The sequence below is a fragment of the Bacillus rossius genome, chromosome 7, assembly GCF_032445375.1.
Source record: "Bacillus rossius redtenbacheri isolate Brsri chromosome 7, Brsri_v3, whole genome shotgun sequence".
NCBI classification, from domain to species: Eukaryota; Metazoa; Arthropoda; class Insecta; order Phasmatodea; family Bacillidae; genus Bacillus; species Bacillus rossius.
In genome coordinates, this window is record NC_086335.1 from 63173753 (window position 1) to 63199428 (window position 25676).

Below are 25676 nucleotides of genomic sequence, written 5' to 3' on the forward strand. Positions count from 1 at the left end.
GCCGGCACCGCCAGCCAGAGGGTGTTAGCACCTGTCAGCTAGAGACACCTCCGCCGCCGGCTGACCGAGGGCACCAGCCAACGGGTACATGCTTCTGTCTCTCTCTCTCTCTCTGTCTTAACGGTAGCCGCCACACACACTTCAGTAAAACGAGGTTAATTATTTTAAAACAGTCCTAGACCCCTGGGCGATGATTTAACCTCCTCAACCTCCCCTGGGTCGTTTCTTAAATACGTTTCGCGTAACGTAAAAACGGTTAGAGCAGGTGTTATCGCGATATTGCCTGAAGCGGCCTTGGAACGGTTCAACATCTTCATTCGGCCACGAAATGCCAAGCCAGTACCCTGGCGCGTAATCGCGTTTAAAACATTCCTTTCAGGCCCTGAATCGACCACGAATCCAAGTTAGGTTAGGGCCTGAATTTTCGGGGTAGGTAGAGTCGTCTGCGGTGTTGTTTATTCCTGATTTCCAGCCTCCCGTCCGATTACCGATGAAGTACCCGCAATTAGGTGGGTCATTAGCACCGTACATTTACAAGGCGTGCGTGGTGCCCTAAAGATCACGCAAATTATTTTTGAAGTGGCAGGTTGACTTTAAAAGTATTTTTAAAATGTATGTGCGTAGTTTTTTAAATTCCTAAGGACCCATGTCTTTTCGAAATAATGTGAACAATTTACCAGCGTTTCTGGTTTATTTAAAATTTTAAGATATACCACACATGTTTGATATAAATATAAAAATAAAGGACCAGTTTTACTTTCTAGAAGGTATCACAAGTGAAAACAAAATATTTTGCTGTCCTCTGACTGACGAGGATGATAATGAACACGTGTTTTTTTTTAACTTATTCATGATTTAACAACCAACGTAAGACATATATGAATAATTATTAAAATATATGTTTTTAATGTACCACGTTTTTAAAACGGACTGAAGAGTGTAAAATAATTTATTTGAGTCTATATAGATTTATAACACCATACAGATTCCTAACCCCATACAGATTGTCCTGTAAATCTGGTGGTTGTGAATTTTCAATAGCTATGAAAATACTTGTAAGATTTAAAACGAAAAACTCTGGGCGAATGTAATACATAATTGATGAATGAATAGTTCACCTAAGTCACTAACAATTGTATTGCATTGCAAATTATGTGAACTGTTGTGTGAGTTTTCTCAACCACAGCTACGTACCTACTCCTTGCAGTTCTTACTAAATTATTTTATATTGCACGCGCCCTAAGTTTTTTGTTTTAAATCTTACAAGTATTTTCTTAGGCGTTAAAGATTCACAATCACAAATTTTCATGACATTCTGTATGGGGCTAGGAGAAATTATTTTATAATTTTTAGTCCGTTTAAAAACGGGGCGTACTAAATAATTTTATTCAAATTTTCTGCTTTTTAGTCTTGTGTGTGAGAATTTTTTTTAATCAATTATAAACATTTTGATGAGTTTATGACAGAGACATTTGGAAAATTTCAGGTTAATTTCAGTTTCTTATCGATTTTAAACGAACTTTCCTATGAGCTAGAGATAGCCTACTTAGCTCAGAACATGGCCCAGAACTGGATGCCAAACAAACAAGCAAATAGACAACCAAGAAAGCGAGTTAATATTACATTGTCTTCCAGTTGTGAGCTATGTACACAATTTCAAGTCTCTAGCTCATCGGGAAGTTAGTTTAAAATCGTTTGCCAAATTTGTACCGAACAGACAGACAATAAACCAAGTTAATAAAAACGTGGTAAAATTCAGTCATCCAAAATACTTTTTATAAAAACTTTCAAGTGAGTGGGATAGTGGTTGAATGAGTGTATTTGTATTCATCGCATTGGATACTTGTTGATCATTTGTGTTTTTTATTTTTAACTATTTTTCTTTGAAATGTGTAAATAGCTGCTGTCTCCACATATCCTAATAACTACACTCCTGGTTACAATATAAATACACAATTGTTTAACAAGTGTTGTTAATCAACGCCATATCATGTGACGCCACAAAATTATATTAACAAACTGTGGTGAGGTTGAAAAAAAGTATTTATTTTGAATACGTCTAAGCAAATAGACAGGCATTCGTGCGTTCCTCATAATTGCTTAGTTATATCTATCCTATATACATATATATGGTATTACGTTTGCGTGGTACATCGAAAAGTCTACTTGTTGCTAGCGACTTTTTGACGCGATGTGTTTATTTGAGGATATAGAGACACTTGCGTAATAAGAACCAATGCCAAATTACTATATTGTTGTTTAAATATAAAAATGAAATATTTTCTCGCTTTTAAGGTGAACATACTAAATTTTTCGTAGAATATTTTACACATTTACCTTATATAATTTTACTTTAAGGGTGTGATGAGTTAGTGGAGATGATCGCAGAGACAACAAACAGGGAGTATTGACTGACTTCCCTGTATGAAGCACGGCTGAAATTCAGCGGTGCGCTCAGCCGAACCATCGCGGTGGCTGAAGAACGAATATCGCCCGCACCGGGCTGCAGCCTCTTAAAATTAATATTTTTTCCCCCTCATTTTCTGTACATAGTTACACAATCACACTAAGTTTTTTCAGGAAACATTACCACTCACAAAAGCAAGCAAGCTTGTGAGTGAGTGCTGGTAGTTTCTTTATGCTACGTGCAGTAAATCCATATAATAAAAAAAAGGAAAAATTCAAAAATTACAAAAAATTTTTTTTTTTACCAGAAATAAAAAAAATAAACAAAACACGAACCTTAATTAATTTAGTGATAATTTTTAAAGAACAAATACATTTTTGGTAACAGAATAGTTAAATAATTAAAAAATATATAAAATTTAAAATCACAATAAAAATAAAAGTACATGCTACCAGAGGAAAGAGATATTCGCGGGGTCTCATCATCAGTTAGAAGATCGGGCCGAAGAGTGATGTGTTCTATAATTTGAAAATGTGGTTGGAAGACTCCTCGCCAGCCTCTGTCGCCGTCCCTGCTGTGTCTCTGGCGCTGCGTTCACACGGTCACACGTTCACACGGTCACACGACACTCGCAGCCAAGGGCGCCCATACCCGGGGGCAGGGGGGGGCCGTGGCCCCCCCCTAGCTTTCAGGGAAGGAAAAAAAATATAGTGTAGTCAGGTGTTTTACTTTAAAGAAAATTATTTAAATTCGGTATTATGTAGAAGTGGTTCAACACGAAGATATTATTGTATATCGTTTTTTACATGTCTACTTCATTTTTTATGTTAGTTGAAGCATTAGTTTCTGCTGCTGCGATATAAGGTGTTGTGAACAGGGAGAAAACGCTGTTCAAGCGCAACGCCCGTGGCGAGTCATTCCCCTTCGTAATCCTGCCCAAGCTCACTCGATAACACAACGCAACAGATTTAGACAAGTCAGAGTTAGACGACGCGACAGTTGACATGTACTTGTAGACGGCAAAATGTTTTGCTACTTTTTCGTCATAATAATGTGTATTTTCACAAATAACATCTCAAAACAGAGATTTTTCAATAGTCTTTAGGTCTACAGTTTTATGCATCTGGTCTAGATTTAGTTTAGTGTATTCAGTCAGTAAAGATAACTTAAGTGTAAATAAATCAGTGAAAAGTGTAAAGATAAAAACCATTGTTATTATGTAGTGTTTCTTAGTTTTCCTCATTCGTCACATCCGCTCAGAATATTCACAATTTTTAAGGTAAGCTAACACCTTTAAAGTTACTCAAATAAGAATTATTGTTCAGAAAAGTCTACAACGTAAAATTTATGTTGGAATTTTGAATTTAGAGGAAAACCACTTTTTCCCCTTCAAAAGTGTTTAAAGGGATAAGGATTCCGCTACCTTCAGTAGACTCGGAAGCAATTTACACTGGAATCTCGATTTTACGTACGCTCACGGTCGCTTGGATTGCATTCGTAAAATCGTTATCTTCATAAAATTTTAAACACCCCACCCCGTGAAGATACATGTTATAATTTATTGAACGGAATATATATATAATATAAAATAGTAAAAACAATGACTGCCGTCTGCCCTCTACCCTCCCCTGCGTTCCCCTTATTTTTTTTAGCATTCCACAACTTGCCTCATTGCACGAGTGATATAAAAGTGACATCACAGCGACTAAACACAGTTGCACCACGCATTGCATCATGTTAACTTTTGTGTGGTGACAGTAGGTTGTCCGACATGCCTTTCTTGGATATCTTTCCTTTTCGTAAGACGCGTGCTACTAAAATAAATTTATATTTGAGTTTGCAAACTTGTCCACTCCTTGCCAGAGACGACTGAACACAGACGAGACTATCCAGGGTAGGGTTGATGAGCTGGAAGAATTCCCTGCCTTGCATTTTTATGGACTTCACCTTATCATATTTATCAGTTAATCTTTAACAGATCGGCTTGAAAAATATTAATGAACGCACTTTTAGTAACATAATCGAGGAGAACAAGCACACAGTTCAGTGTACACCTGTATTGTTTCATAAAAGTGATCATAGGTAGGGATTGGAAAAATTCGCGGTTTCAATGACCACTAGGATATACTCCACGATTCTCTATGTACTCGGGCAAATATCACCTGGCTATTGGCTACCGACTCGGGACACCTGTTTATTGCGATTATTATGATTCGATACTTCTTTTGTTGAGTGTTTGCCATTGGCTCAGAGTCCTTCAGGTAAATTGCGGTCCAATCACTGACGCAGCATTAAGCTAAACGAGTTTGGATTCCAGCCTGTCTTGAAAGGAATCCACGAATATTTACGGTCTCTAATCATAGGCTTATTTGGTGAAGAAAAACGCTGCTCTGTAACGACAGACATCCATTAAAAACACAGTACATTTTAGTGCGAGAAGCCCTTGAATTTGTGATAGCCATAGGGAATTATTTGTTTGTATAGTAAGTTAAAAAAAGCTTAGTTAAAAACCCGCTCGTCACGTCTACTTGCTGCGTCACTTATACCATTTTTGAGCGTTTTTTACTGGGAAACCGATGCAGCGAAGGTAATGAATGCGACACATGTCAAGATAATGCCTAATGGCATGGGTTGCTGGATATTAGCGGAAAGGAGAGGAAGTAGCTAGGTACTCAATATCGTTTCTTTCTCTCACGCTTCACAAGGTTTGAAGCTCAGTTGCTATGCTCACGAGCTGGAAATGTTGGAATGGGTAAGGAATGTTGAGTATAGTTCATTTGCGGTAAAATTAATATTTTTACAGCCTTGACATAATTTTTCAATCGAAGAAATTTCGAACTTTGCGACAAATAGTGTACCTAGTCCATTTTTTTCTTTTCGATTTTGAGTTTGATGACGCAATAACGTATACAATATTCACTAACGGTAAATGGATGTAGTATTAGCTTAAAAATATGAATACGCTGTGCATTAAAATTAATATTTTTATATGTTTTCATTGTGTTTTTTTAATTTTTTATTAAATATATTTTGGTGTCAAATTTTCCGAATTTTAGATGGTTCCTGAAAAATGTATTCGTAAAATCGCGGCTTCGTTGAGTCCGGGCTCCGTAAAATCGAGGTTCTAATGTACTCTTAATTCTGAAGTTAAGTACTGAACATGTTATTTAAGGGTTTATCAGGGCCGTATTTACGCGCAGGCTATCTAGGCTGTAGCCTATGGGCCCGCACCACAAATGGGGGCCCGCACCACACGACACGAAAAAAAAAATTATACTGCGACGTGGATCTTCTTATATTCTTAAAATATGCGTCGACATAGTGTCCAGTTGTTTTGTGTGGATTAATTGCGCCGAACTAAACTCTTCTGTGGAAAGCTGATATATGAGTTATGTCAGCATTTAGAAATTTTCGATTATTTTCATTGGTTTTGGTGTCACTTAATTCCTTAACCTCTAAATACTGTTTGGTTAAATTGTCTAGTTAAATAATAAACTAATTTTTTCTGCGCTTTTCTATCACTAAATAAACTTATAGTCCTCGACTACTGAATCCATCTGTGCTAATTCTAAATGATAAGCAATTATGATTCATATCGAAACATAGTAATATACATTTAATTGTGAAACAATTTTTGACTATAATTATAAGCGTAGTTCAGGTCTTACATTTAAAAACAACTGTTTTCTGACTGTGATAACATATTTAAATCGCTTCTCTCCCAAAGTTGAATCTTTTGACCAACATTTTTTAAACTTTATAATTATTTTAATTTAATTTGTACGCGACATTTATTTATGGGTAAAGAGAGCAATTAGTTGAAGGACTGTATTCTTGATATCCGTGTACCCGAGACGCTGTAAAAGTATAAGGACTGTATTCCTGCATTTTTGTTGCTAAAAATTCATTTGTTTCAATTAAATAGTTAATAATTAATTAATAAAAAAGCCAATATAGATTTTTTATGGCGAATGAGTACTGTAGTCTAGTATTTTAGTAACAGGACAAAAAATTTTAATAGGGTCAGAACTGGAACTATTTTATGGCTAGTAACAAGCCGCAGTTGTCTTCCAAAATATTAAAAATACTTCATACCCCTAAGTCTGGCCCCCCCCTACAAATTATCATATGGGCGCCCTTGCTCGCAGCTGCTGCACGCAGACACGAGGCCATCGTAGTTCTACACAAGTCTCTGATTGGCCGTCGCCTACAAACAGTCCTTTGCGTGAAACACAAGATGGCGAATGTTCCTGGCTCAACTTCGTGTAATATTTTACCAATTGCAACAAACAAAAAATAATTATCAAGTTAATACTCTCGTCGAATTCTTGTAAAAAGTAATAAAAAAAAAAGATTTTCGAGTATAATTTTAAAAAGGTAGTCGATTGTTTTTTTTTTCTCTCTCTCCTAAAAACACGTGATTTCATTAATACATTCTGATACTGACATTTCCAAAACGTTCTTATAAGCTGCGTTCATCTTCAAGTGCACTTGGATTGTCTAATTATATTGGGATGTTCGTGTGAGCATTTACGACTGAGAAGCCTCACCAGCAGATTGTTCCGACCTTACGGCCGGCATTCTCAGATTCCCCTCCCACGTATGCGTCCTAATAGGGTAGGGTGGGAGTAGCATTCCAGTTCGTTTTATATACATTCCAGAGCATGATTAAAACAGAACTGCTAGGGATCACTCCCCCTTGTTTGATCGGGAGGGTATTAATGCTTCGGCAATGACCAGCGGCTGGGGCCACCAACCCAGCATAGTCACCGCCTCAGCTCTAAGTACTTCATCAGCAACCTCCTGACCAGCAGTACGCGGATCTCGCAGCGGACAGGAAGGGTGGCTCTGTCTCCCAGCAACACCGGGGTGCTGTGCTGGAGACGACGCCGCTCGTCAGACGTCCAAGGGCGGCCAACATCCAGTCCTGGGGAAGAGGTTATTCAACCACGAGAAGACCCGCGACCAACCAAGGCAGCCTGTCCGACGCAAGATCACTTAAAATACAACACTTCTTACACGGAATCTTCATATACTCACGTTTCATAAAAAAAAATTGGTTGTCTGTAATGTCGGTTTACGGACGATAGTTTAACGTGACAACGTCATAACAAAACATTGATGAAATGATTGCATACTTTTATGAATAAAATTTAATCATTTTTATTGAATTATCACTATTTTTTATGGATGCAAAGGAGTGAAATGAAATCTACAATTTAAATGATCAATTTACTTTTATTTGCACTCATTAATTCAAATATGTTTATTACTTTAACGAACAGATTATTTTAACTATAACTGTTATACATGTTTGCTATTTACCTTCTTCCAATCTGTGTTATTCTGTTAAGGATAGGACGATGATAGAAAAAGTAGGAAACGAATGGGAGTGTTTCAAGTTTAATGTGCCTCGAAAAAGTCAAATCGATGGTTGTTCCAATCGAGTGGAAGAGAGATAGATGCGGCGCAAGCGTACAATGAGCGTAACGGGACAATGAGTCATCCTTTTTCGTGCGTGCAGTCAGCGTTCATCGATTTATTAGACGTTGTCACGTCAAAAAACGTTCTTGCTGGACTTAGCATAACGATGACACCTGTCGCCTGCATACATGTATCATTGCTGATTAAAAATCACGCGTGACTCTGTTTCTTTGACGTGCTCAGAAGTGACCAAAACTGTCCTATTAGACAAAACTTGTGTGATTGTACGGTATCACTATAGTAATCATGCTTGAATATTCTGCTGAAACATTTTCCTCAGATAAAATGACAAAATTTTTATTGCTGCAGTTAATTACCAGTACAGATTTTCAGTGAAACTATTCTAAAAAAGGCAATTGTATGGCATGAAGTACACTCGATCTAAATATGTTAGATATAAAGTTTATTACCCATGAAATATTTTAATATTTGTGACGAGATGTAGGTATTATAGTAGGTAGTATAGAAATAAGGAAGTCTATTTTAGCTTTTCCCACCGCTTTTACGAAGACTGAAATTTAATTTTTTTAAAAACCTAAAGCAAAAATATAATCTTATGACATCGGTGATGTTGATGAAACCCCAGCCTCGCAGTAATGAGGTTAATTAGGAAAATAACCGAACATGAGTAAAACAAGAAACTACAATATAAATGACAAACAGTACATTTTCTTCTATTATTTATGCATAATTTATCTGCAATCGTAACAAAAAGTTATTTTTCAGAGTATATTGCATTATCGTTACGAACTTCTATCAAATTTTGTTCTTATTAAATATTTAATGAATATGAAAAAGTATTATCTAAAGTGCTGTCACACAATTCACATATTTATCTGATCAAAAAAATTGTGATTCAGCTAGAAAATGTGTGAAGACACAGAAATGTAATGAAATTTTTTTTCTTTGGAATTGAACTCCTGTATAGCAAGTAATTATTTCATCATGTTTTCTCAACATCTTCTCTCAGAGAAGACATAAAATAGATTTACAAAAGGACTTCTTATACATTTTTTTTTACAAAATTACTTTTTCTTATGTATTCAGGCCTAAAGCCAGTCAAACTGATTAATTATAAAACATTTCAAAGCTACCATATATTATTAGTAGGTAATACCTGTCCTATAAATGTCATTCAATACGTTTAGGGAAGTTATTACATATTTAAAAAGACTGGCACTACCAAACTGACTTTTTTAAAAAAAAAATAATTTATCATGAAAATTCAAACTAATATTACAATAAGGAAAAAATAAATTCACTTAAGAACTTCGTTCATGTTACAAAATCTTTCCAGGCGTAGGAGGGATAATCCAGGAATAATACAGGCTTAAAGTGCTGCAAGACGTAGAAGACGCGAGCTTGGAAATCGACGGGGTGAACTCCAGTTTGCAAACTAGCAATATCGACGCGAGATTGTATGAGACTGCTGAGGTAATAATGTAGGCCTACATGCGTCTCACGGCAAAAAAAAAAAGTTACACGCGATACAGCGATAAGCTATTCATCTCACGATCAATATAATACACTAAGTCCTCTATTTACGTCGTACCGATTTACGTCGTTTCGGATTAACGTCGCTAATGTTTGAGTACTCATGTTTCAATTTAAGTTGTCGCCGATTCACAATAATGTCGTTTACAATGACCGTAAATCTTTATTTTAACCAAAACACCGTATATAATTAGTTTATAATTCTTTGTTTCCTTCGGTAGTTAATTTATGCTATGTAGCGTAAGCTACACGTTCACCGCCTTATCTTATCATACATCATGAGGGACGCTTCCTGCTCTCCGCTGCTCTCCGCGCGGTGATGCAATACTACCAGCCCGCCCGCTCGGCCACCCACGTATCTCGCACGTAGAAGTGTTATCTACTTCCCGCAACGACACAGCATTTTCTCCTACCCCTTTTCGTCCAACTCCTTGGCACTTCAGTCGCTATGATATCATTGAGTTGGCCGGAGTTTTAAACGTGCCGTTGTTAACTTTATCATGATTATTCCCGTACGTAAATTGTAAGAATTGCGCCGCGCTATTGTATAACCTCTTTTAGGTGTTTATTACTTCATGTGATTATTTAAAATTAAGGGCTCTCAATGTTTGTCATACTTATAGTACTTTTATTGTATGTATGCATTTCTTTTGACTTTGTTCTTACCAGCCTCCAAAAGAAAACAGTTGTTTTCTCCCGCGAATGACTCAAAGTAAAATCTGTGTAGCGCTAAACCACTTTGTATCCTTACACTTTGAATGCATTATGCGTTTATATTACGTACAGTATGTACTATATATCTGTTTTTATATTTCAATCAATAAAGGTAATAAAGCAGCTGGTTAAATAACCATTCTATAAAGCTGAGAAGTACTAGTTGGACTTGTTTCCCACGCTGTCGGTTGTCATTTGCTGATAAAATTGCCTGTTGTCACGTCTGTATGCCAGCGCTTCTGGCCGACCTTGGGCCGTGGCCGGCTGGTGGCATGAAACATGGCTCATTTTGCGTTGTTTCTATTTACGTCGCGGTTTTCAGGAACGTAACCCTGACGTAAACCGAGGACTTACTGTATTGAATAAGTGACTTCTAAGGTGTTGTGCCACATATCTGAATGCTTGCTGTGGTTGCTGGAAAGGTACAACAATTATAGTAAGACTGCAGAGCGCCACTTGTTACTGTTTCTGCTGTACGTGTATTAACACACAAACATGTGAAGGGTTATACACGTTGAAAGTCGAAATGTCAAATTATAGATGCGAATTCTAAATGGGAACTACTGGTGTATGTGACTCTGTGATATATAGTAAAGTTAATAAATAATCTATTATCCATGGCATTTATTTTATCTTGATAGATGTAGTTGCTATCATAAATATAGATCGAGTTATATCAAACTAGATATCTTTGGATTTTATTATAAATATTACTGTTGATTAAGTAAGTTATATGTATTAAATATGTGTTGTATATTAATATATATTCTAATTTTCTGGTAATGTGTATGACTCTACAATAAATTCCAACAATGTCACTAATAAGCTCTAGGAATATCAGGCTTAAATTATGATTCATGGAATGTCACTTTATAACATTACTTAATTTAATTTAAAACAAAAATCACATCCCTTTCAACATAGGTAAATACATACCAGACAAAACATATCAATAAGTTTCATAAACACCGAATTATCACAGTATATCAATGCATACACTCTTTAAATCTTACCTTTCATAATATTTTTACCTGTACTAAAAATTATCTCATCAGTGGGATATCCTACAAGCCTGCTCAAAATGAAAATTAAATTTATTTCTTTACATATGTATCTAACTGAACAGTCTGTAGGGCACTATATTTCCACAGTTAGTTCCAATGTTAATATTTTATCTCAGGGTAACTTGTTAATTATTTCTGTCCACGACCAGTCAGAGGTTTGCATGAAGAACTAATCACGAGCACTGCTGACTTTGAACTTCAAAATATGCTTAGCCTCGCAGTTCATATCAAAATTTAATGTATCTAGTCCTGGGAAGTTTAAATTCAGACAGATAACTTTAATAGTTGAAAGTAATGTCTCTACGATTCTAGCCGCAGGGTTGATTAAGTCCAAAACTATTAGGCCTATAAATAAATATAGATGAGCTCACCAATCTCTTCTGGCAATGACTATTTCATACTGAGCCAATTTTATTTATCAGCCATAATTCTTGCTTGATATAATTTCAGAATTCTCACGCCAACAATACTATCACTGTATTTATTTCAATTTAATTGATTTGTGTGATGAAATACATAATTACATAAATACCAATAATTATTCACAAACTGAAGACAGGCCTAAATAGCTAAGGCCTACATCATGGCTTCCACAAACTTCCTTTCCAATATCTCAAAATTTCGGAACAATGTTCATAGTTTAAATCAACATCTCTACAAAATGGTTGTCATATGATTGAAATTCAGGGTTTGACTATGCACAAATGCTAGATAGTAGTATTTAAATGTACGGAAAATTAAATGAAAATTAATACAAATATCTACATTTTTGTGATTGTTATTTTCTGTCTGATCGTTTGATAGGTATGTGTTGTTACCACTGCCGGTGCATGGTACTCTGCTCTCGTGTGTTTCCATTGGTGGATGACTTTCCTGCTACTGACCGGGGACGGGGGAAATGCATCTGCAGTGATAGCTGTGTCGTCGTCTGTATTGTGTCCAATGAATGTTGTTGGACATGTTACACGTTAAAATAAATAAGTAATTAAAATAATCGTGAATATTCATGGTGAATATACCCAGCAATGAACGACAAAAATCAAGGTTGCCAACACTTACTTTCGAAACGTTAACGACTTTTAGGTTGTTAAGTTGCCTATAATTGAAACTGCACAGATCGCTGATTCGCAAAGAAAATAAGAGCATTGGTTGTAGCACGGAGTTGGGGCATACAGTAGCGTAGCCAGGATTTGTGTATGGGGGGTGTTAAGAAGCATGCCCCCCCCCCCGTATTAAAGCGGGGGGTCCGGGGGTCCTCCCCCGGGAAAATTTGGATTTTAAGGTGTAAAATAGTGCAATTTTAGCACTTTTAGGTATTTAAATTTTGTAATCGTAAAAATTTTATTAATTTCAATATGAAATTTGTTTGAGTGACGAATAAGAAATTAATTAAAGATTTGGTGCTAAGGGGGGGGGGGGGGTTGAACCCCTAACCCCCCCCCCCCTGGCTAGGCCCCTGGGGCAGACACGCGGGTTCTTCCAGCAGGGGCGCCAACCCCGCGCCGTGAAGACGTGTTCCGCCCACGAGCGCCACACAGACTCGCAGCCTCCCCAGGTGACGTCAGGAGGGCCCCGGTGACGTCAGAGGTATTGATCGACGCCTCCCGCGCACCCTTCTATCCACCCTCATAGCGCGAGCTATAAATAGCGACGGAGATCCGCCGCCTCGCGGAAGCGAGACAAAGCGCTGAACGTGTCTTTCCGTCTGGCTGGTGGGCACTCCCGCCTGGACAGGGTCGGACAGCTTCCCTCCCGCCCCTGCCCCTCCAGGGTGCATGAGGGGGGAGGGGAGGAGACACCTGAGGTTCCTCCTTTAGAGCCAGGTCGCTCATGTCTCGAGGCGGAAGTCAACTAAATTATTCCATGTTTTTGCACATGATTTAAAAAAAAAATCTTAATATAACCATGTTTATTTCTTTACAGAAGGCTTTTTTCTACTAAAATTACTTATTTACAGTTTTTTTTTCTTAGGAAATTAAAAGAAAATTTTTATGTCAGTCCTAGCGTGTACTGAAAGTATGAAATATGTTGGATACAGTTTTGGATAAACCGTCCATAAATCTATATTAAAAAAATACGTTTTTCCAGAACCCTGAAAATCTCCTGTTTTTATTATTTTTTGGGAAAGCATTAAATTTATTCATTGAATGAATGTTACACTAAATAATTAGAATATTAAGACGAATGCTGCACACGAACGGCTAATGCAAAACATGATTTCATGCGTCAGAACATGCTAGGACTGACATAAAAATTTGCCTTTAAGTTCATAAAAAATATTAAATAAAGACTCGTTAGTGGCAAATAGATTTTATTATGTATAGATGTAGACGAAAATATTCATCCATATGTTTTTGAAAGACTTCTTCGGAAACATTTTGCAATGTAAATAAACATATTCATAAATTTTATGTGTAACATTTTAACCAAGGGCGTCGCCAGCCGATGGCCTGGGGGGGGGGGGGGGGCAAGTTGTGGGAAAAGTGTGTATTTTTTTGCATTTGGCTACATTTTTTTGAATCTCCAGGGCTCTAGGGGGGGGGAGCTGCCCCCCCCCCCCTACCCCCCCTTGGCGACGCCCTTGATTTTAACCATAGTAGGCCACGTTGTAATATCCAATTCACGTGTCTTCGTGTTATGTAAGTTACAAAATGCAAAAATTACACCGGGCTGAAGTCTAAATCCGGGCGAGGGAATTGATGGAACTAGAATTCAGTTTGACACTTGACCTATCGTGTTTACGAGAGCGCGGAGGACTAAAAATACACCCCGTTGTCACGGCAACCACAAGGGGCTGGACCACGCTTCCTTACTGTATCGAGTCCGCGTCTCGCACTGAGGTTAAACAAACCAGGGCTGCCAACATGGTCCAACTAGATGAAGGTTGTCGCTGTTTTTCTTCTTCCTCCCGCAGTATGTTACAAACACACTTCATATACCATATTACCTGCGCTTATCAGGTGACTGGGTATCTCTACTCTAGGATAAATATTTATAATACTTTTATACTTTTGAAGGCCTAATAATAAGTGTACTTAAGTGGAAACGTTGTTGGTGATTTTAAATTTGCTAATTAAAAAATATATATTTAAGAAGAGAATTTAGCTGATGGTGACCAATGCCAGTATTGCTTTTCCCTTTAAAATGTCATACTGGCGCCTGCAATATGCCAAAAGAATATGGTAATATAAAGCTACGTTTTAATGTCCCACATTCAAGCAAAGAAACCTAAGGCGATAATATCTCCAATATCAAGGTGGGCTGCGAATCGTTTGCACAGTTGTACAGAATCTCGTGGGGAGTTAAGATGAGTACTTAACCTAATCATTCCCGTAATTTCTTGGCTGCAGATATTGTTTATATAAATTTCTCTAACATAAATTTCCATGCGGTTTTAAACTCACTGTCTGTGATTATTTTTTACATTGCCAGACACTGGGAATCTTGATGTTAATTTTAATGAGATCCATACGCGTTCCGTTTCTGTATCTAACACTGTACCAACACGTGGCAGTATTTTTAACGCTGTCAATAGGTCGAGGACTGCTGTCATGGGGATGAGATCAACTCTGTATCGTATATTTGGTCCAGAGCGCTGCACCGAGTCCGTCTGTAAGTCAGGTCGACACGCTCCTGTGGAAACAACGGCGACTGCCCTTTCATTTCTGGCGGAATACTGAAGGAAAGTGCGCCCATTTGATCTAGTGGCTGGTGGGTCAGGGGGCCCTCTGTTACAATGACATCGTCATCGAACACCCCACTCATCCCGGTTACAATTTTTCGTTACACTACATTCTTTAAAATAAATTTATTATCAAAATAAAAAATATATACCATCGCTGTCTGCCGGAGGCAGCCATCTTATTTAGTGGAGACCGCCATCTTGATTTCATCTGATGGATGTCATCATCGGGTGTAGGTTTCTAAAGTACGTTAGTGTATGTAAGGTCGAGTTTCAATTCTCTACCAACATCCCATCCCTGACCGTCCCTGGGTTCAGAACCGCGAGTTTTAGACGTCCTTTCCAACTTCGTCCGGCGGAAGGCAACGCCGAACCACCGTGGCATCACCCTGACCTCGCCAAGCATAGGCACATCACTGTTGTCTCCACCGCGGCGTTGTCTGGGTCCACGACACCCGGTATTGGCTGAAACGACTCATCATCACCTACAAAGTAAAACTTGAGCTGTGGCCAATTTTTGAGACTAAACACGTGTGTGTGACAACACCCATCAAAATCGTAAACAGATGTCTTTTAAATATCCTGGATGGTTTTTGATACTTTATTTTAACTTTCTATTTGGAGTTCCAAACAGGCGATCACTTGTCTCATTCACATAGCCTAGAGAACTTTGCAAGCATTGGAAAGTGGTGACTGTACTGTAAGAGAAATGTCGGGTAATTTTACACTAAATGTATGTAGCAGCAGTCTATCCACCGATATTCGTGTAATTTTACACATGCACGTGTTGGTGTGATTTTACTTTTGTGTTCTTGTAAAAATACTATCAGAAGTGTAAAAAAAAATTGCTACGGTTTGGTAAATATGCTACAGACATTGATGTATTTTTACTCCGGGGAATATGTCTGTATGTGTACATTTACCGCAACTGTCAGCTACTCTAAATGCATCATACACTCACAATTTAATTTGCACTTCTTTCAAAAATATTTTTTTTTGTAGCAAATAGGTGTTGGTGGACAACGATTATTTTAAAGTGATTTTTTAATTTTATAACTGTTGACCACCGTACACACTATTAAATAATGAAATATGGTGATTACCACTTTTGATAGGTATCCAATGTAAATAATTTTTTTTGTAAGTATAAAAAGTATTTTGTATTTTTGCTGTTCTTTGGTTGTTGTTCATTTACTCTGATAAATATTATGCAATCTTACAATGATGTACGTGTGTATTTAGGTACAACTACGGTGAACTGACAAAAAAAAATGACATAAATTAATTAAACACTTGTAGTAACTGTAATTTCATTTATATGTACATACAAATGTGTAATTAAACATATTCGTTATTGAAACTAAAGATGTATACGCGTGCATTTTTACCGAAGTGTGTAAAATAAATTGGGGTTTCTATGAACGTTAGTGTAGGATTACAGAAACTGAACTAGTTTTTTTGTAAAATTACACGAAAACAATGTAATTATGTTTTAATTACGTAATTTTGCCAGTTTTGTGTGTCGTCGCCGAAACCGGCCGGTCACTAGGAGCGCTGAGTCTCAGGTCCGACTTGTGGCAGCCATGAAACTCCCACCTGTCTCAGCGGCGCCGCAGAGGAGCGCTAGTAGAGTTGGAGGGGGAAGGGATGTGGCTAGGGAGGGTGGGGATTCGGGGAACCGACACATTGCTTCCCCTGCAAGGTGTACTGAAGCACTGCTGCAAACAATCATTACTTTTCTTGTATGGTGGTAAAAAAAAAAAATAATAATTTTTCTTTCACAGCAATTTATGTAGCAATTTCTGGGCTACCCGGGGGGGGGGGAGGGGAAATGCTGACATACTAAACCAGTTACCATTCTGGTTTATAATATCCCCCCCCCCCAAAATAAAAACTAATGTCTTCAGCACCAGTTTGTCATCGAATTTAATCGAAGCTGACTGATGTATAGCCAGTCTCATTGCATTAAAATTCTACTGTACGTCTAAGAGCGCTACTTATAACGCTATGTTTGTTATATATTTTATATTTATTAATTTATATAGATACTATCTATTGCTCGCCATGCGTTACAATTATTCAATAATTTTTTTAATATAAATTTGTTTGAAGTAATTACACACCTATAAACCATCACTGTAATACTCTATCTTTCCTCTTTCTATCTCTTTTTAACTCTATATATGTATGCTATATCTCCATCTATATATCTGTCTCTCACCTCTATATACCTATATATCACTCTATAGCAATGAAAAATATTAAAAATCAATGTTTTACATATATATATTTTTATCTATCTTTTTATTTTACACAGGTGTGACATATATATAGGTGAGAGACATATATATAGATGGAGATAAAGAATATATATAGAGAGGGTGAAAAAAGATATAAAAAGGAAAGGTAGAGAATTACTGAGATGCTTTGTAAAAATGATTGAGGCATTGTGACGCATGGCGAGCAATAGATAGTGTGTGTGTGTGTATATATATAAGTGAATTCGAATGCAACAACATTGGTTCAGAATGTGAAAGCTACCGGTAAGGAAGGGACGAGTGTAGTTGTTGGTGGCATGATGGCAGGATGCGGAGCGACAGGCTCGGGCGCATACACCGCATCCAGCAGCCGGCGCTGGAGCAGCTGGAGCTGGCGCGCGACTACGAGGTGCTCAAGGTGCTGGGCGAGGGCTGCTTCGCGCAGGTGCTGCTGGCGCGACACCGCCGCTCCGGCACCACCGTGGTGCTCAAGGCCGTGCACGTGGAGCTGGCGCGCCTCAGCGACTTCCACCGCGAGCACCACTACAGCTACCACCTGAGCCCGCACCCGGCCATCCTGTCCGCCTACAGCGTGGCCTTCCGCACCGAGCGCAGCTACGTGTTCGCGCAGGAGTTCGCCCCGCTCGGCGACCTGGCGGGCAACGTGCGCGCGGGCGGCCTGGGCGAGCCGGCCTGCAAGCACGTGGCGCGGCAGCTGTCCTCCGCCCTGGAGTTCGTGCACTCGCAGGTACACCGCTCCTCCTGCTCCCACTGCCTCCCTGCACGTGGCGCAGCAGCTGTCCTCCGCCCTGGAGTTCGTGCACTCGCAGGTACACCGCTCCTCCTGCTCCCACTGCCTCCCTGCACGTGGCGCGGCAGCTGTCCTCCGCCCTGGAGTTCGTGCACTCGCAGGTACACCGCTCCTCCTGCTCCCACTGCCTCCCTGCACGTGGCGCGGCAGCTGTCCTCCGCCCTGGAGTTCGTGCACTCGCAGGTACACCGCTCCTCCTGCTCCCACTGCCTCCCTGCACGTGGCGCAGCAGCTGTCCTCCGCCCTGGAGTTCGTGCACTCGCAGGTACACCGCTCCTCCTGCTCCCACTGCCTCCCTGCACGTGGCGCAGCAGCTGTCCTCCGCCCTGGAGTTCGTGCACTCGCAGGTACACCGCTCCTCCTGCTCCCACTGCCTCCCTGCACGTGGCGCGGCAGCTGTCCTCCGCCCTGGAGTTCGTGCACTCGCAGGTACACCGCTCCTCCTGCTCCCACTGCCTCCCTGCACGTGGCGCGGCAGCTGTCCTCCGCCCTGGAGTTCGTGCACTCGCAGGTACACCGCCCCTCCTGCTCCCACTGCCTCCCTGCACGTGGCGCGGCAGCTGTCCTCCGCCCTGGAGTTCGTGCACTCGCAGGTACACCACTCCTCCTGCTACCACTGCCTCCCTGCACGTGGCGCGGCAGCTGTCCTCCGCCCTGGAGTTCGTGCACTCGCAGGTACACCGCTCCTCCTGCTCCCACTGCCTCCCTGCACGTGGCGCGGCAGCTGTCCTCCGCCCTGGAGTTCGTGCACTCGCAGGTACACCGCCCCTCCTGCTCCCACTGCCTCCCTGCACGTGGCGCGGCAGCTGTCCTCCGCCCTGGAGTTCGTGCACTCGCAGGTACACCACTCCTCCTGCTACCACTGCCTCCCTGCACGTGGCGCGGCAGCTGTCCTCCGCCCTGGAGTTCGTGCACTCGCAGGTACACCGCTCCTCCTGCTCCCACTGCCTCCCTGCACGTGGCGCGGCAGCTGTCCTCCGCCCTGGAGTTCGTGCACTCGCAGGTACACCGCCCCTCCTGCTCCCACTGCCTCCCTGCACGTGGCGCGGCAGCTGTCCTCCGCCCTGGAGTTCGTGCACTCGCAGGTACACCGCTCCTCCTGCTCCCACTGCCTCCCTGCACGTGGCGCGGCAGCTGTCCTCCGCCCTGGAGTTCGTGCACTCGCAGGTACACCACTCCTCCTGCTACCACTGCCTCACGTGGCGCGGCAGCTGTCCTCCGCCCTGGAGTTCGTGCACTCGCAGGTACACCACTCCTCCTGCTACCACTGCCTCCCTGCACGTGGCGCGGCAGCTGTCCTCCGCCCTGGAGTTCGTGCACTCGCAGGTACACCGCTCCTCCTGCTCCCACTGCCTCCCTGCACGTGGCGCGGCAGCTGTCCTCCGCCCTGGAGTTCGTGCACTCGCAGGTACACCACTCCTCCTGCTCCCACTGCCTCCCTGCACGTGGCGCGGCAGCTGTCCTCCGCCCTGGAGTTCGTGCACTCGCAGGTACACCACTCCTCCTGCTACCACTGCCTCCCTGCACGTGGCGCGGCAGCTGTCCTCCGCCCTGGAGTTCGTGCACTCGCAGGTACTGTACACGCCATATCGTTGAACGGCGTGTTACACCAGGTCACTGTGAGTATCCTTGCAGCGACCAACAATCTTCTCGGCCATCAGGTGTCGCGTCGCTGTGGTAGAAGCATGCTGACGGGCGTGAAGCCTACTAGCTCACTCTTAGCTCCGCCGGTTCGCCACACTATCATCGCAGCATTTATAACCCCCCTCCCCCTTCTAGATTTATTATTAGTGTCTGATTTATTACGAATAAAATTTAAGAGCCATCGCACTTGTTTATACAAGTTTCATTGCAAAGTTAAGCCATAATGCGTACTTTTTTGAGAGTGATAGAGACTAAAAAGAGTTTTTCCCCTGACTTTTTAGGCATGATGAATTCTACACACATGGTATAGGAAACGGCAGAGAGCCTTTATCCCCAATATTTAACCAAAAAATTACGAGTTACTGCTTTGTTATAACCAAATTATGCAATACATTACAATGAAACTCAATATAAAAACTCAAAAATCTCGTACTGACAACATGCCACCAGGATCGCTTCTATCACTTGTCTCGCGGATTTTCGTCGACCTCCTGTACTACAACACTTGGCAATAGTTTATTATTTATAAATTTTCCATAGCATTAGTTGGCTCCCATCTCCAGCAGACACTGTACATCGCTACCGATTCTCACGCAAGGACATTTTACGAACAGTGTCAGATGTATTTACGTGGCATTTCACGGACGCCACAGTGTTAGGTAGGCATTTTTTGTTACCGGTCTGGACGACGGATTAATGGTTACTAACATACACCTTGCAGTGTGATAGAAATATTTTTTGGACCTAACATTCAACTTTTTCACGTGGGACTCTGCTGGCGAGTTTTTTTTCCCTTCCTAACTTAACTAAAAACTAAGTGTGTTTGGGAGGGGGGACGCACCACAACGCCGAAATACACAACGCTGAACGTACAATAAAGCCGAAAACCATAACGCCGAATGCCAAATTGACTACAACGCCGACAGCTAGAAAACTGCTGTGTACCATAACGCCGAAACACATTAACGCCGAAAAATGTCATTGCAGGACTGCCACAAAGGTTAGGTTAGGTTGTGGTATTTCGGCGTTAAGATACATTTAAGAAACACACAAATTCATTCAGTTGTTCTTAATTTAGCTCCTGTGGCTCCCCCTCCCCGCAGCAACATTTTTCGGCGTTACTGTATTTCGGCGTTGTGGTACACAGCAGTTTTCTAGCTGTCGGCGTTGCGGTCAATTTGGCATTCGGCGCAATGGTATTCGGCGTTGTGGTAACGACCCTTTGGGAGGGTGTAGATACGCGCGAGGACGCCGCAGGGAGAGGGTTGTTGGACCAGGACCTGGTGCACGGAGACCTGAAGCTGGAGAACGTGCTGGTGTTCGCGGCGGACATGTCGCGCGTCAAGCTGTGCGACTTCGGGTCGACGCGGCGCGCCGGCAGCCTGGTGAGCCGCACGGCCACGGGCTGCGCGTGGCAGCCCTTCCTGCCGCCCGAGGTGTGCGACGCCGTGGGCGGGGAGCGCTACCCCTGCCGCGCCGCCGCCGACTGCTGGCAGCTCGGCATCGCCCTGCAGGTAGTTCCGTCCCTGCCCGGACACGCCCGAACTATTCACCTTCGGCCAACCTCGGGACTTGTTTCAATTTTGCGCAGGAAAAATGAATTCAAATATTAAAAGTGGTCGGTTAGGTTAGCTACATTAAAACACTATGGACGGTTAGTTAGGTTAGTATAGCTACATTAAAATAAACACAGAAATATAAATATATATAAATAAACCCGAGGTTGGCCAAAGGTGAATATTCGGGTGTGTTCGGGCAGGGACAGAACTTGATGTACATCTTAGGTTTCCCGTCGCCCCTCACTCGCCACCGCCCTATCATTCCTCAAAGAATATACCGGAAAGATATTTCTTATCATTAACGAGAAATGTATGTCTTTCCCCAGGAATTTCTCAGTTTGAAGATGGCAACACTGCTTGAACAAATTCAGAAAAGATTTAAAGCATTGGTACAGTTTAGACATTTATCAAGGACCCAAACGAATTTTTAAACAAATGTAATCTGGGAAATAATTTCAAAAATTAAGACGGAATTAGAATTAATATATTTTATACGAAGCTCAATGACGGGTTTAACTACTACTAGCACCATTAGTTCGCAGGTCGCCGCAAGCTTCACTAAGCCAGCGAGACATTTTAATGTTAACTAAGGATTGTCATAATTGTAATGAGTGTTTTTAAAGCCATCATTATTATTTTTTACGACTATAAATTATAAAAAAAGTATTAAAATATAATTATACTATTATAAAGTTTAGTTTGGCACACCAACACGCTTAGTTGGTTCACGAAATTTTATTTATATGGAGGTATCACGCGGGTCCGCCATCATTTCGAGATTTCTGAAACTTCCACAGATGGCAGCACCTTGTTTACACATTTCCGTTCCAATCGACTACCGTTCCATTCACGAAATTACTCCTACCACATGCCGTGTACCCCAGCGAGCGTGGTGTCTTTGCGTAGTGATCCGTGTTGGCATTTTGACCCCGAGTCAGACGCTTGAATAATCGCGTTCGGGCATCCACGACTTTTTCTTCTTCTGTAATTATAGAAATTGATGGTGGTGAGTCGTTTTACCCATTACTGAGTGCATTGAGCACAGGAAACGCCACTTGCCGAGGCAGGGTGATCCTGCGCTGGTTTCTCGTTACCTTCCGTGGGCTGAATGTGAAAGGGACATGGAAAACACCCAGTCCCGAACCCAGGGAGGAGGTTTGAAAAGTCCCCTCCCAGATCGGGAATTTAACCCCGACTCCTTGGCCCACCAGCCAGTCACAAACCACTGGACCACGTGGGTGGACATTATAGAATTACATAGATGTTATTACCAAAACATTTTGTTCTTAATTTAATTTATTTATTTTGGCCAGGGAGGGGGAAGGGAGATAGGTTTACTCACGTTTAGATGATGGTAACTAAAATGAAAAACTGGTTGGAGTAGGTCGGCAACGCAAACTTCTCTAAAATCTTGAAAATGTATGAATTCTCGGAAAATCGTGCGTGGTTTTAAATTACGGCCGAGGAATTGTACGAGCGAGTGGTGAACTTGGAATTTGTTCAGGACTGATCGGAGTTCAGCACTGAATCTTGTTTCCCTACCTGTGAAAAAAAAAAAAAAAAAAAGCCGCGACCGTACTGTTGGAGAGTGTAACAACATAACAACGGTAGCGCACACTCCGTGAATGGTTTCATAGATACCTATTTAGTTACACTAGGCCGAGCTGTTACACTTGTTAGAAATATAACGATGTTTACATCAAAGTAAATCTTACCTTAGTGTGAATAAAGGTAAACAAACCACGATGAAGTGTTCCAGAGGAGCTGGCCCATGTTTCCCGAGATAAATACAGCTAATTTTGGAATGGTTTTTTTTTTTTTTGAAATTCCTTTCCTAATGAAATAAAATCCACCAATTCGAGCATATCTAGTTATAAGACTAAGTTGAAGATATGCCTAAGGGGGCGTTCAAGTATTACGTAACGCAATTTTGGGTGAGGAGGGGGGGGGGGGGGGGTGGGGGTCTTGTAAAATGTTACGATGTGTTACAAGGACGGGAAAAGGGAAGGGGGGGAGGGTTCGAACAACGCGTTCCGTAACATTGTTTTTTTTATTTAAATAAAAAAACTAGGAAATTAAAATTTCCCAAGTTAGCAACCCTTTTCGTTTATGTTTTACGGGGAATCCCTCGATTGTACCGTACGTCATTTTTAAACTCTAAACTACTCGTGTTGAAGGGTGGAAACGCAGTGGCGTAGCCAAGATTTGTGTATGGGGGGTGTTAAGAAGCATGCCCCCCCCCCCCCGTATTAAAGCGGGGGGTTCGGGGGTCCTCCACCGGGAAAATTTGGATTTTAAGGTGTAAAATAGTGCTATTTTAGCAGTTTTCGGTACTTAAATTTAAATATTGTAATGGTAAATTTTTTATTAATTTTAATATGAAATTTGTTTGAGTGATGAATAAGAAATTAATTAAAGATTTGGTGCTAAGGGGGGGGGGGGTGTGGTTGAACCCCTAAACTCCCCCCTGACGACGCCCCTGGTGGAAAGTGAGAACTGCGCCGCAGGTGTGCCTGACGGGCTGCCCGCCCTGGCGCTGCGCGGACGCGGTGCGCGACGCGCGCTACGCCGCCTTCCTGCGCTGGCAGCGCCGCCGCACGACGCACGTGCCGCGCCAGTTCCACGCGCACGCGCCGCGCCTGCTGCGCCTGCTGCGGCGGCTGCTGGAACCCTGCGAGGAGAAGCGCGCCGCCGCCGGCGAGGTGGCCAAGTACCTGCGCGACGCGTGGCTGCAGGGCCGGGCCCCGCCTTCCCCCTCGCCCGGCCCCGCGCGCGCCACCGCCTCAAACCCGCTCGACCGCAAGATGGCGGCCGGCCGCGTGTGGGAGTGGCTGCTCGCGTGCGACGGCTCGGCCGAGCCCGGCGTCGAGGGCGTCTGAGCTGCCATCCAATCATGCCAATACCCTACCCCCACGTCACTTTGTCCTTATGACGCAATACAAACATTTATATTCCCAGGTAGCCAGGGGCGCAACAACAGGGGGGGGGGGGAAAGGTATATTGCCCCCCCCTCAGAAACCTTTAAGTGGAGACAAACGGGGGCAAAGAAAGTGCTGTGTTATCAATTTTTAGATAATAAAACTGCTTAAATAGCACCATTTGCCACCTTGAAATACAAATTTTCCCCGGGGGAGGATCCCCAGACCCCCCCGCTTCAATAGGGGGGATCGATGATTCTTTATAAAAAGGTATATTGCCCCCCTTTTGGAAATTTAGTTGTTGCGCCCCTGCAGGTAGCCTATGTTCCTGGAATTCACTCTCGACCTTAGTACGTAGCATTTAATAAACTTGCAATATATCCATGGTAGATGGCAGTTTCACATTTGTATTGCATTTTATAACGTCAACTATTTTAGAGTAGAACAATCTAAAATATGTATTTAAATTTTCTGATGCAAAATTTTTTTTTAAATATATGGAGAAGACTTTTACCAGTTATTACTATGTTCATTAAATTATTTGACAATAGGGATGATTACTATTTCAAAAAGAATACATACCTACTGAAAGATAAAAAACTATAAAATTAATTTTAAAAATAAATTCGAGATAAAAAAAATTCTGCAGAAAAACATGCCTTCAAACCATAATTACATAGGTATTGCACTCATATGACAATGCTAGGAATGAGTGTTCAATCCAAACTCATGACACTGCTATTTAAGACCAATCATAAGTAATTTAGAGTCTGCTAGAGTTTGCTTGGAAGAGTTTTACGTAACACGTTTTCAGGGCCGGTGCAAGGTAAATTGGCGCCCTAGACGAAAAACCCTTAATGCCCCCCCTCCCCCCCCCCCCCGGGCCAAACACCCCAACAAAATTTTCCTTGCCTCAAAATACATCACGTAAGCCTAAGATTTTGTCAACAATCAAATGTAAGCAGGCTTGTGGTTTTTTTTTTACTTATTACAAATCACAATCAGGTCACCGTGGACTTTAAATAATTACTTATATCAATATAAACATTCCAAACTGTTACAAAAATCCATTTTCATCTAGTTTCAATAATCGTTAAACATATTATATCAGCTGCTATGTGTCGTGCTGCGCCGCCCCCAGCTACTTGGCGGTTGCCTAGTTCGCCTATATGGACACGCCGGCCCTGCACGTTTTAGGTACCGGTACCAATTGTTTTGAGTCCAAGGCGTAAGTATTGAGCCCAGAACCCTTGCCACATGATCATATGCATTAGTGATCACTGACAGCACCTTTTGTTTCCGCATAACCCTGCTGGAGAACACTGCAGTTCGTTACTTATTTCTGTGTAAAGCCAACAGACTAAAATTGCAGGCTAGCCAATCAAATTTATTTAGATTCTTGAATTATGTATCATCACATTGAGCCATCACAAGCCAGTAATACCATTTATATTTTGCAGAACAAATTCTTCAAATAGTAATATCCAATGATTACCAAGTCCGAGTCATCAGTGAAATTGCATGCTATGTACCGTGCTAATTCAAGCAATGCTCAATAAATTTAAGAAATGGAGCCTTTCTTATTTGTGGCAAAATAATTATTTTTCATAAAACTGAAAGTGCACTGAAGATAAACATTTA

At 41.6% G+C, this 25676-nt stretch overlaps 1 protein-coding gene across 1 annotated transcript; it reads left to right on the forward strand.

The window, feature by feature from the left end:
* LOC134534471 (serine/threonine-protein kinase meng-po) lies at positions 1–24502 on the forward strand. Its single transcript, XM_063372948.1, has 4 exons — positions 1–84; positions 17431–17851; positions 20836–21072; positions 23625–24502. The coding sequence occupies exons 2-4, from the start codon at positions 17432–17434 to the stop codon at positions 23994–23996; spliced, it is 1029 nt and encodes a 342-aa protein (XP_063229018.1). The 5' UTR covers positions 1–84; position 17431; the 3' UTR covers positions 23997–24502.
* The last annotated feature ends 1174 nt before the right edge of the window (positions 24503–25676 follow it).